Source organism: Phocoena sinus, chromosome 8, assembly GCF_008692025.1.
Source record: "Phocoena sinus isolate mPhoSin1 chromosome 8, mPhoSin1.pri, whole genome shotgun sequence".
NCBI classification, from domain to species: domain Eukaryota; kingdom Metazoa; phylum Chordata; class Mammalia; order Artiodactyla; family Phocoenidae; genus Phocoena; species Phocoena sinus.
Window position 1 is genome coordinate 8,359,459 of NC_045770.1, and position 13,673 is coordinate 8,373,131.

The 13,673-nt window shown below is 41.8% G+C and overlaps 1 protein-coding gene across 1 annotated transcript in view; it reads left to right on the forward strand.

Moving 5' to 3' along the window:
• The window catches only part of FEZ1 (fasciculation and elongation protein zeta 1), a 40,026-nt gene that overhangs the window by 15,891 nt on the left and 10,462 nt on the right, over window positions 1–13,673 (forward strand). The window contains 2 exon segments of the mRNA XM_032641937.1: window positions 8,421–8,507; window positions 10,398–10,566. Coding sequence (XP_032497828.1) covers window positions 8,421–8,507; window positions 10,398–10,566 — 256 coding nt within the window.

The following is a 13,673-nucleotide window of genomic DNA, read 5'->3' on the forward strand; positions in this document are numbered from 1 at the left end:
TCGGCAGGCGGACTCTCAACCACTGCGCCACCAGGGAAGCCCTAGACAGCCTTTTTGATTTTAGTCATTTGAGTGGGTATATAGTAGTATCTTATTATTTTTTTATTTATTTATTTATTTATTTATTTTTTTGTAGTATCTTATTTTAATTTGCATTTTCCTGGTAACAAATGATGTTAAGCATCTTTTCATGTGCTTATTCACAGCCCATGCATCTTCTTTGGTGAAGTGCCTGTTCAGATCTTTTGCCCATTTTCTTAGTGGGCTGTTTGTGTTCTTAGTAATGAGTCATTGGAGTTCCTCATGTTAAAAGATAAAATGAGGCATATTAAATTTCTGAGAGTTTACCTGAGCAAAAATCTGTTCGAATCAGACAATGCCAAACCCCAAATGGGTAGGAGTGCTCCATCGACAGGAGCTAGAGGAAGAACTTTTACAGAGAAGAGGTGGAAGCAAAGGAAGGAAATTATCTGATTGGCTGTAGCTTGAGTGGTTGTATTATCTGGAAAAGTCTGGGTGGCTGTTTGTGAGTGGCTGTCCTTTGGTTTGAGTTCTTAACCTTGAGGCATTAGAGGTTTTGGTTTGCTTAGGAGGCTCCTGAAGCATTCAAGTCATCTCAGTCTAATAGCCTCTTTGTTTACTTATTTTAACACGTATATTCTAGATATAGTCCTTTTTCTGTTGTATGTTTTACAAATATTTTCTTCTCGTCTATGGATTGACTTTTAACTTTATTAACAGTACATTTGAAGAGCAAATGTTTTTTAAATGTGATGGAGTCCAGTTTATTCATCTGTGTTTAATAGTTTGTGCTTTTTATATAGTACTTAAGAAATTGCCAAGCCCAGGGTCACTAAGAGTTTTTTCTTAAGTCTTCTAGAAGTTTTGTAGTTTTAGCTCTTATATAGTTTATGATCCACTTTACGTTAGTTTCTGTATATGGTGTGAGGTTAATGTCAGGGTTCATGTGTATGGCTATCCAATTGTTCTAGTACAATTCATTGGAAATATCCTTTCCATATTGAACTGTCTTGGCACCTTTGTTGAAAATCAGTTGACCTAAATGTGTGGATATATTTCTGAATTCTCTGTTCTGTTTCACTGATATATGTGTCTATCTTAATGCCAATATTATGCTATATTCCTTACTGTAGCTTTATAATAATGTCTTGACATAAAGCATAAGTCTTTCAACTTTGTTCTTTTTTTTCAAAGTTGCTTTGGCTATTTTAGGTCCTTTGCATTTCTGTATAAATTTTGGAATCACCTGATCAATTTGTACAAAGAAACTTGCTGGACATTCAACTGTGATTGTATTAAATCTATAGAACAATTTATGTATGTAGATCAATGTTAATGTGATGAATTACACTAATTGATTTTCAAATATTAAACCAACCTTTCATTTTTAAGATAAATCCCACTTAGTTGTGATAGATATCCTTTTCACGTAATGTGGGATTTGATTTGTTTATATTTTCTTAAGGATTTTTGCATCTATGTTCATGAGGAATCTTTTTAATTTTCTTTTCTTGTAATGTCATATGGTGAGTTGGGAATTTTTCTTCTTCTATTTTCTGAAAGAATTTTTCTTCTTCTATTTTCTGTTGTATTGGTATTATTTCTTCCTTAAATGTTTGATTGACTACACCAATGAAACTATCTGGACCAGGGGTTTTCTCCGTGAACGTTTTTGATTACAGATTCAATTCCTTTAATAGATATTGGGCTGGGCTTCCCTGGTGGCACAGTGGTTGAGAGTCCGCCTGCTGATGAAGGGGACACGGGTTCGTGCCCCGGTCCGGGAAGATCCCATGTGTGCGGAGTGGCTGGGCCTGTGAGCTATGGCCGCTGAGCCTGCGCGCCTGGAGCCTGTGCTCCGCAACGGGAGAGGCCACAACAGTGACAGGCCCGCGTACCACAAAAAAAAAAAAAAAAAAAAAGATATTGGGCTATTTAGATTTTCCACTTCTTCCTGAGATGATTTTGGTAAAGTGTGTTTCTTAAGGAATTTATTCATTTAATCTAAGTCATAGTATTGACCACAAAGTTGTTTATGATATTCTCTCATTCTTTTTTTTTTTTTTTTTTTTTTTTTTTTGCGGTATGCGGGCCTCTCACTGTTGTGGCCTCTCCCATTGCGGAGCACAGGCTCCGGACGCGCAGGCTCAGCGGCCATGGCGCACGGGCCCAGCAGCTCCGCGGCATGTGGGATCCTCCCGGACCGGGACACGAACCAGTGTCCCCTGCATCGGCAGGCGGACTCTCAACCACTGCGCCACCAGGGAAGCCCTCTCTCATTCTTTTAATGTTAGTAAGATCTATAGTGATGTTCCCTTTTTTATTACTGTTATTGTTGATTTGTGTTTTCTCTCTCCTCTGTCCCTCTCCCTCACCCCCTTCTCATCAGTCTGTTTTTGGGTTTATCACTTTTATTAATCTTTCCAGAGAACCACTTTTTTTTTTCCCTCTGTGTTTTTTCATTTTCTAGTATGTTGATTTCTTCCCTTAACTTGATTGTATCCTTCTTTGTATTTAAAATAGGGTTTTACTTCACCCTTTATTATTTTTATTTTTTACGGTACACGGGCCTCTCACTGTTGTGGCCTCTCCCGTTGCAGAGCACAGGCTCCGGACGCACAGGCTCAGCGGCCATGGCTCACGGGCCCAGCCGCTCCGCGGCATGTGGGATCCTCCCGCACCGGGGCACGAACCCGTGTCCCCTGCATCGGCAGGCGGACTCTCAACCACTGCGCCACCAGGGAAGCCCCACCCTTTATTTTTTAAGCTTCTAAAGTGGAAGCTTAGGTCATATTTTAAACTTAAAAAAAATGATCTTAGTCTATTTGGGCTTCTATAACAAAATACGACAGACTGGGTGGCTTATAGACAACAGAAATTTACTTTTCACAGTTATGGAGGCTGGATATCCACGATCAGGGTGCCAGCATGGTTGATTCTGGTAAAGGGTCTCTTCCAGCTTGCAGACTGTCATCTTCTGGCTATGTCCTCACAGGACACATGGTACAGAGGAGCTCTGTGGAGCCTCTTTTATAGAAATACACCCCCACTGATGAGGGTTCCACCTTCCCCAGCACCTCCCCAAGGCCTCCTTATACCATCACATTGGGGGTTAGGATTTCAACATGAATTTTGGGAGGACACAAACATTTAGTCCATAGTAATAACATAAGCATCTTAAAACAATAACATTTCTTTTAAGCATTGCCTTAACTGAATCCCACAATTTTGATGTGGTATGTTTTCATTATCATTCAGTTCAAAATATTTTCCAGTTTCCTCTTTCTTTTTTGGCCTATGGGTTATTTAGAAGAATGTTTATAGATATTTTGTCATTGATTTCTCATTTAATTTTGTCAGAGAACAAAATCTGTACAAATTAAATCTTTTAAAATATATTGAGACTGATATATGACCTAGCACATGTTGTATCTTAGTGAATGTACTATGTATCACTGAGAAGAATGCATATTTTGCAATTGTTGGTTGTGATGTTCTAAAAAGGTCAACTAGATTAAGGTGGTTTATAATATGGTTGGATTCTTTATATTCTGATTTTTTGTCTGTTTATTTTATCAATTATCAAGACAAGAGTGTTAAAAATTTCCAGTTATTACCCTGGGTTTGTCTATTTCTTTCTTCAGTCCTGTTAGTTTTTGTTTTATATATTTCGAAGCTCTGTTGTTAACTGCATATACTTTTATTATTGTTATGTCTTCCTGATTGACCCTTTTATCATTATGAAATATCCTTCTTTATCTCTGGTAATACTCCTTGTTTTGAAATCTGCTTTGTCTGATATGAATTTAACCACAACAGCTTTCTTATGCTGTTAGGTATACATTTTTTTCAATCCTTTTACTTTTCATCTATCTGCGTCTTTAAAATGTATCTTTTATAGATTGTATGTAGTTGGGTCTTTTATATTCAGTCTGACAATGATAATCTGTGCTTTTTAGTTTGCTGTGTTTAGTTCACTTGCACAGCATTTAGTTCATTGACATTTGATGTAACATGACTCGTTTGTGTTTAGGTGTACCGTCTTGCATTTCTATTTGTTCCATCTGGGTTTTTGTTGTTATTGTTCCTCTGTTTCACCTTCTTTTGGGTTAATCAAATACTTTTTGGTATTCCATTTTATATCTACCTTTGGAATTTTAGTTATACCTCTGTACCTTATTTTTAGTGGATGCTAGATTGGCATCTGCTCTCTAGCATCTCTTTTTTTTTTTTTTTTTTTTTTGCGGTACGCGGGCCTCTCACTGCTGTGGCCTCTCCCGTTGCGGAGCACAGGTTCCGGACACGCAGGCTCAGCGACCATGGCTCACGGGCCCAGCCGCTCCGCGGCATGTGGGATCTTCCCGGACCGGGGCACGAACCCGTGTCCCCTGCATCGGCAGGCGGACTCTCAACCACTGCGCCACCAGGGAAGTCCTGTAGCATCTCTTTTGCTGTTGTCTTTTCTCCAGTTCTCTTTGTCCCTGTGGGATATTCTTTTGATCCCTTTACTCTCACTTTAGCAGAGTTTCAGGAGATAACTGTGTGTGCTCAATCTCCCACGTACCTTCCTTCTACTGTTCAAAAACAGAAACAGGAAACAAAAGTTGTGTTGTAATGTGGATGATGCAAGAAAGACTACATGAAATTCTACTCGGAGGCCCATCATGGAAGCAAAGGCCTTGGCCTTACGTTAGGAGCTTTGTGAATGAATAAATGTACACTTATGTTTTTAGGTCAAAATAATATGCTTGAGCTATGTATGTATGTATGATTATTATTCACAATTCTCCACTTTTTTTTTTTTTTTTTTTTTTAACTTGATGTTTTTATTTTTATTTATTTTTTTTGCGTTACGCAGACCTCTCACTGTTGTGGCCTCTCCCGCTGCGGAGCACAGGCTCCGGACGCGCAGGCTCAGCAGCCATGGCCCACGGGCCCAGCCGCTCCACGGCATGTGGGATCTTCCCGGACCGGGGCATGAACCCGTGTCCCCTGCATCGGCAGGCAGACTCTCAACCACTGCGCCACCAGGGAAGCCCCAATTCTCCACTTTTAATTGGGTTTTTCAGTTAATGAACCTATTCTGTTCCTGACTGTGATGTAAAAGATGGTCTCTTGTATCCCTGTAACTTTAATTGATAGCAGACGGTGGTTCTCTTAGGCAAGAGGAAATGGGAGTCTAGGACAGTAAGTTACATCCTTCTGTTTTCAGGTGAATAAGCACCTCATTTATCTGTGGAGGTGGGACTGAATATAGGAGGTGATAGTATTGCCATTCAGTGCTCTCCTTTTCATTCCTTCTTTCAACAAATATTTGTTGCCGCGCGCTGTTTGCTGTGTTCTGGCGCATCTCCCTTTGGGGATATAGAAGCACTGACTTAACCCACACAGATGGGTTAAGTTGCCCTTTCCTTGGGCTAAGTACATATTGGTGATTTTGTCTCTTCCTTTTACTTTTTGACTGGAGGTGAAAATGTATCTTTATCTCTTAAATTTGGTCAAGAAGACAACCACCCATGTGAAACAATCGTGGTAAGGGGAGAGAAATATCGTGCAGTAGAAATTCCCTTTCCTATGAATGGAATCATCTGGAATGCTTTAACAAGCAACACTGGTTAATAGTCATTATTGGACACAAGAACTTGATGTCATTTTAATTCTCACTCAGACTCCTGTGCACCTAGATTTAGCACTCTCATAGTCTCCAGGGAAGATTCTCTGCATTTATTTTTAAGCTTTAAGTGACCAAGTTACAGCCCTAAAGGCACACCGTTTACCGAAAGCAGGAGGAGGAAACAGCTTGCTGAATAGTATGGCCAGGCTCATTTCTGGATCTTAGCCTTCTATTCTCAATTCTGGGAAGAAGTCACTCGGAAGAATGAGTTTTTTTCTTGGAAGAGCCATAGTTCACTTCAATAATATGGAGACAGCTTGAAGATTTAGTCTACAGAGAAATTCAGCCCCAATATGACAGCCTTCTCATTTCCACACAAGAGGCTAAAGAACTCCCTGCAGTAGTTTCTCTGCATGTGTCATATATTAAGAATAAGAGTATTCATACACTCGTCCGTATACCTATGTGTATGAATGTATATGACGAATACTGTTATCAATATACGTAAATGCTGTCATTTTCCAAAATCTTTCTCACCAGCTTTCCACACTCTGTACAAGATGCTGTCCTGGGAACAGAGGGAAGGGAAGGAGTCTGTAAACAGCATTGAAAGGAAATAGGGCTTGTTGAGAAGTGACAAGAGCAGAACAGAGTCCACTAGATAGAGGCAAAACATGGGACCGGGCTTAGAGAGGGTGAGGAAGATGAGGGAACCAGAACAAAAGCTACAGAGTGAGGAGAAAAGGAGAGGGACGGGGCAGATGCAGTGAAAGCAGAGGATGGCAGAGATCTACGTAGGGAAGAGGGAAGGGGCCAGGGCTTTCTCGGGAGGACTTTGTGCATGTGTCTCCTTTTATTTTATTTCATTTTGTAGCGGCAGACTTCTGAGATCTGAGAACATATGGGTTAGGTATAGCTCCCACAGTACTACGAACTCATGGTAACTTTCACAAGCTTATAATTCATTTTCAAATCTCGTTTTACACATGCCTGAAAAATCAAACCAGCAGGCTTTGTACCAGAGGGGAGAGAAGGCTCTAACTAGGAATCATCCATGCCGCTGCCTGGCTTCCCTTATGTCTGAACAGCAAGAAGGGTCTATGCCTAAAAGCTCTCCCCTGCCTTCACCTGGAGCTCAGAGGGAGGACTTGGGAAGGGCGATGGTGTAGTTGAAAGATGCAGTATTAACAGCCAGTGAGGTAAACTCGCTAAAATTGACCACATCTCAGAAAATGTAAATATTCCATTTAAAAAATCAAATTACTATGAAAAAAATTCTGGTTATAGACTAACACTTGCTGTCAGATGCTTATAAAAAATAATCCAAACAGAAAAGAAAACTTTGTTTCCCAGCATGAGCCTAACTTCTACCACAGGACTTTCTAGCCCTAAGAAAGTTCTGCCATGTGAGAGTAGTTGTGAACAAACCGTGGCTACAGGAGTTTCCTTCTGCACAGTGGGGAGCTGCAGAAAGCAGGCGGGTACCACAGGTGGTGGACTTGGCGGAGAGAGGAGCATATGGGTTCGACAGCAGAAATAGATGTCACCATCTGGCACAAAACCCCTCAAATAATCCCATTACCTCCCTGTCCTACCCCTTATCCAGGTTGAGAGCAGAGGGCCTTTGAGATATATTTGATTTTTTCTTTATGACATAGTCCTGGTTTTAAGCAAATGTAGATAGAAGGTGATGTGTTTTGTTGGGGGTACCTGCCAAGGTGGAGTTCAAGGAAGAGGGGAGAAGTTTCTGAGGATGGACTCCCTCTGACATGATTGCTTGGATTGGAACTGGGATGTTTCCTGCGGGTGCTAATGAGAACAGGAAAAGCGTAATCTCCAGGAAAGAGGGATATCAGCATGCCAGCTGTTGGTGCACAAGTGAAATTGATTCCTGGATGACAGGTGGCTGCAGAAAGATTTCCTGGAGGCACTTCTTGCCAGACCCTAAATGACTTTCAAATGAGACTCCTGGACACAGACAGCTTGTTAGGTGGTTTAGGGGCTTATCCTGTGCAGGTTTTGAACATCAATACCAGGCTATGGGTGCTTGGGACACGGACAGTAAAGTCAGATATGCCGTGAATACCTTGCTGGACTTCTACATTTAGAATCTCAATGGTTGGGAGCTTTCAGAGCCTTACTTGGGATGATGGAAATCTGGAGACACGTGGCAAATGTTTCAGTATTTGCTGTTGCTGTGGAGTTTGTCCTTTGGTTGGTGTGCTTAGGTTGTTCCGTTGGCATGTCCGACGGAGCTTCTGTACATCCTTCATCAACTACGACACCATGCCTAGATTCCAATGACACGATGACATTTCATCAAATTTTAAAAACATGATTATTTGCACTGGAACAGCCCGCCCCTTTAAATGCCTAATAAAATAAAATCTGGAAACTGATCCCCAGATTGAAATTCCTTATATAAACAAGTGTGCCTTTGCTGCAGGAGTTGGTTGCCATTTTTACTCACCTGAAGAAGGTTCCTTGTTCATGTAAAAACGACCTGTCTGTCGGTTAAAGAACAGTTCTGCTCCCCATGGGTCAGAATGGTGCCGGCCACACATGCCTTATTGTCTTTTCCTAAGCTGGACCCAGTGATGCGTGCTGTGTGGACAGGGTACCCTTGGAATTGGATGAAACTCTGCACACCTCTTCAGATTTTCTCTTTACACAGGGGATGGCCAGAGTAGCCTCTGTCAGTGTCATCTATTCTAGAGACTGGAGAGAATCCTAGTTCTGCTGATGGTCAATGAGAATTCCATCCCCCACCCCACACCTCTTTCAGATCCATGAGAAAGGAGAGGAAGAGTTCAGTGAGAAGAGTGAACATTATTCTGGAATCAGTGAGGAGCCTCTGCTCACAGCAGATCAGGTACGAATCTCTCTCTCTCTCTCTCTCTCTCTCTCTCTCTCTAAATTCTTGGAACTTTTAGTTCCTTTGATAGACAAAAAGTCTGAATACATACCTGTCACATCCCTTTCAGGCAGTAGAAAAATGTATGGTCTTGTGGTGGCTGTGTCTTTGGTAAATTTCATGTCTCTTTAAGCCTCAGTTTATGCACCTGCTGTAATTAGGGATGTAATTCCTGACGTGTGTTGGATTTGGTCCATGTTTGATAACAGCCAGAGATGGGCTCAGCGTTTACTGCCTTCATTTCCTGCTAAGTGTCTTTATTGCAGCTCATTGTACTTGGGGTCAAGACACTTAAACAAGGGTCCCAAATAGCTGTTCTACAAGAATAGAAATGGCAGAAGAGGCTTCCAAGTGATGGACATTTTCTCATATTTCATAGAACACTGAAAATGTTGAGCCTTCCAAAAGAAGTATTAGAAATGCTTGTTGTTTTTTAAAAAAAAGATCTAATGTTTCACATTTTATTGAGTTACTTATATTTTGGTTTTAATAATTTGTTACTTAGGGAAAATACTCCTGAGTCTCTGGATTCCTTATTCAACCTTTGAGTCAACAACTATTTATGGGCACTTGCTTTGAGCAGGGCACCTTTCAGGTGTTTCACAGAGTGGTTCTGAAAAAGCTCCACTAGGAGTTTTGGTTCCAGAAAGTGCTTTTCAGTAAAAGGAACTCTTTCATATCTGTGGTAAAAAGGTGGGCTATAAACAGATAAGGATCAAGAGATTAAAGGGAACCAGATTAAAAAGAATAGGGGCTAGCAGTTACCTTGTGAATTTGGGGGGAAATACAATTCAGTGATACAAGTTCAATGATAATGACTCTGAAAGAGAAGCTCAGCCATAAAATTCTAAAGGGGGTTGGTGTAGTTTGCTCGTGTTCCATGAATGGCTTGCAGTAGTCAAAAGCTAAGTATCCCTTAAATTTGTGAGTGGAGATGGGAAAGCTGGGAATAAAATAGAAAATTATTCCAGAGGAGGGGACCTAAGTGCCTTTATCTTTGATCCAGCCTAACATAAAGGAACCCACTTCAAAGACCAGTTGGCCTTGGAGATGGAGTCCATCACAGCATCGAGAACAGACAAATATATAGATGCACTGTTCTGACCAGACTCGTGGATGGCTTCTTCCAGAAGTGGTCTTTGCTTATTCCATTTCCTTTATGTGTAAACAATTAATGTACAAAGTAGTTCAGTCTTATTCCTCTTGGCAGTTATCTAATTTTACTCTCTCTTCTAGGAGCTGTCCCCTACAAGAGTCTAGATTACAGCTGGGTTTCTTATCGATTTTCTGCTCTCCAGAACCTACCTGTCCTTTTTTTATGTCATTATCTTTATTTCCACTTTTGTTGGGCAGCTTTAGTTCCTGTCCAGGTGAATTCTGGAGGAAGAGCTATTTTCCTCTATGTAAAAAAGCAACTCCCCATTTTGAGTTATCCTGGGAACACTTTGGTTTTTTTTCCCATCTTAAGCATCATCACAATGAATGGACTGGATTTTGTGTTTGAGTTGGGTAGATAAAATGTCTTTCCACTTAGAAAGAAAGTGCTCAGAAAATTGAAGTAAATGTTCCCTTCCAGGAAGCTCTGCTTCATTTCCTGAAAGAGCAGTTTATTCCCAATAAAGCACTCATCTAAATGATGTTCTTGGAAGAGTTTTGACATGAAAGAGGACTTCATATCAAAGGAAGAGTGTTTGTAAGCCTTTGGTCAGATCTAGTTTTATTATTCTTCAGTATTTATTAAGTAACAATACTGCTTTAGGAATTTTACAGACAGCAAATTAGGAACATCCTTCCCTGATCAGAATTCAAGCAGAGAAGAGTGAGCACTTCCTTGTGTACCTTCTCCAGGTGATTGAGGAGATTGAGGAGATGATGCAGAACTCCCCAGACCCTGAGGAGGAAGAGGAGGTTCTAGAAGAGGAGGATGGGGGAGAAACCTCCTCCCAGGCGGACTTGGTCCTCCTGCAGGAGATGCAGGCCTTGACCCAGACCTTCAACAACAACTGGTCCTACGAAGGTGAGAGTCCTGGGGGTGGGCTCACGGAGGACAAACTCAGCTCTGCCAGGCAGGGCACGTGCTTCACACGCCACTAAGAGAACCTCGGATCTAGGGAGTTGGCAATACCTTTCTTACTGGACATCAGGGGAGAAGTTAGCATTGCTGGGGGCGGAAGCAATATTAAAATGATAAAGCGACCTGCTGTACAGCACAAGGAACTCTACTCAATACTGTGTAATGGCCTATATGGGAAAATCTAAAAAAAAAAAAAAAAGAGTGGATATATGGATATGTATAACTGATTCACTTTGCTGTACACCTGAAACTAACCCAACAGTGTAAATCACTATAATCCAATAAAAATTTTTTAAAATGAAAACAACGGTAAAACAAACCAAAGAACAAGACTAAAGCAGAACGAGTAGAGGAAATCTGAACCCACTATTCACAATGATCTACCATGAAATCAATGAACAAACCTACAAATGGTAATGATAATAATAGCTCGTATTTTTGGAGAGCTTTGGAGGGCCAGGTGCTGTTCTAAAACTTTCTATGCATAATCTCATTTCACGCCCGTGCCAACCCCATTAGGATTGAGCTAACTGAGTTTCCAAGAGGGTAAGTGACTTATTTCGAGGCCACCGTTGCAGAAATATAATTAAGAAATAAAAATCTCCTCCCCACCCAGAAAACCTCTCCACAGAAGTAAGGTTTTCTTTCTGAGAAAATGAAAACCAAGTTCATTATTGAATTGATGCATGTCACAGTCAACCCACTAAAGGGATTGCAAAAACTGGAAAGAAATCTAACCCGTGTCTACAGCTAACTGGACACAACCCATTACATTTTGCAATTTAGAGTCAGGTGGCAAGTTAGGCCCCTGTTTTCGTTCTTGGGGATGACTTTTCAAAGCGTGCTCCCAGGTCCTTGAGGAAGCACATCTGAGTCCTGAGACTGGCCAGTGGCTTTTTCAGCATTAAAAATGATGCACATATATTTGAAAAACAGAGAGAGAGAGATTCTGAAAGAAAAAGGGAGGTGAGGGGGGGCTTCCCTGGTGGCGCAGTGGTTGAGAGTCCGCCTGCCGTTGCAGGGGACGCGGGTTCGTGCCCGGTCCGGGAAGATCCCACATGCCGCGGGAGAGGCTGGGCCCGTGAGCCGTGGCCGCTGAGCCTGCGCGTCCACAGCCTGTGCTCTGCAACGGGAGAGGCCACACGGTGAGAGGCCCCGCGTACCGCAAAAAAAAAACAAAACAAAAAAAAAAAGGGAGGTGAGGAAGAGGGGAAGTTTCTTCCCTTATTTTCAACAGGGAGAATCAAGCCTCTTATTTTATTTTTTTAACATCTTTATTGGAGTATAATTGCTTTACAATGGTGTGTTAGTTTCTGCTTTATAACAAAGTGAATCAGCTATACGTATACACACATCCCCATATCTCTTCCCTCTTGCGTCTCCCTCCCACCCGTCCTATCCCACCCCTCTAGGTGGTCACAGAGCACAGAGCTGATCTCCCTGTGCTATGCGGCTGCTTCCCACTAGCTGTCTATTTTACATTTGGTAGTGTATAACATGTCCATGCCACTCTCTCACTTTGTCCCCACTTACCTTTCCCCTCCCCGTGTCCTCAAGTCCATTCTCTACGTCTGCGTCTTTATTCCTGTCCTGCCCCTAGGTTCTTCAGAACCTTTTTTTTTTTTTTTTTAGATTTCATATATATGTGTTAGCATACAGTATTTGTTGTTTTCTCTTTCTGACTTACTTCACTCTGTATGACAGACTCTAGGTCCATCCACCTCACTACAAATAACTCAATTTCGTTTCTTTTTATGGCTGAGTAATATTCCATTGTATATATGTGCCACATCTTCTTTATCCAGTCATCTGTCAATGGACACTTAGGTTGCTTCCATGTCCCGGCTATTGTAAATAGAGCTGCAGTGAACATTGTGGTACATGACTCCTTTTGAATTATGGTTTTCCCAGGGTATATGCCCAGTAGTGGGATTGCTGGGTCCTATGGTAGTTCTATTTTTAGTTTTTCAAGGAACCTCCATACTGTTCTCCATAGTGGCTGTATCCATTTACATTCCCACCAACAGTGCAAGGGGGTTCCCTTTTCTCCACACCCTCTCCAGCATTTATTGTTTGTAGATTTTTTGATGATGGCCATTCTGACTGGTGTGAGGTGATACCTCATTGTAGTTTTGATTTGCATTTCTCTAATGATTAGTGATGTTGAGCACCCTTTCATGAGTTTGTTAAGCCTTTTATTTTTAATGCATATTTGCCCCTGTGTCACATTCAAGTCTTAAGGGGTGGAGTCAAAATTTGAAACTAGGTAGGTTGACTGCAGAGTCCACACTCTTCATCTGTGTATCGTATTAACTCTCTGACACAGATTTGTGGTAATTATGATCCTGCAAAGAAAGAGGTGGATGAAGCGTGAAATTAAAAGATGTAACAGCAGTGGCAAAACTGAGTATAAAATTCATCCATCTGCGGGGATCGTGGTAACTAGGCGGCCGGAGGGGACACGTTCCCTGGGAGCGGATCCGAATGGGGGTGACGGGACTTATAAATGACGGAGAGGGAAGGCGGGCTGGTCAGGGTATAAAGGTCCAAGCATAGACTAGAATAATGGCGAAAATAGAGGCGTGATCTGAAGAACTGCACCCTCTAAGTAAAACCCTGTGGCTCTGAAGAGCAGAGGCAGGGCGATGGCAGCAGAAGGGAATCCGCTGGGAGGGGATGGGATGGATTTGGCCCTGGTGCTGCATTCACAGCCACTCCAATCAGGCCATTCTCCGGCACACAAAGGTCCCACACATAGAACTGCTCAGCAAAGACTCCGGGAAAACGGCTGAAATGAGAGTGAAAATGGCAAAAACAGAAGGAGGAGGAACAGCTCCAAAGAGTGAAAATTAAAGGAGAAGGTTGAGCTAAGTCAGCAAATCCCCCAACAGAGCAGGAGCGGAAAGGTGAAAGGAAAATGGATTCTGATGTAGAAACGAAAGATTGCCACTAGCGGACGGGGCACATTCAAAATATGCTCCCAAATCTACTTTAGGTGAAGAAGTCTCAGGGGACAAGAGTTTAAAACAAAGTGATCGGTGTCCTGTCTT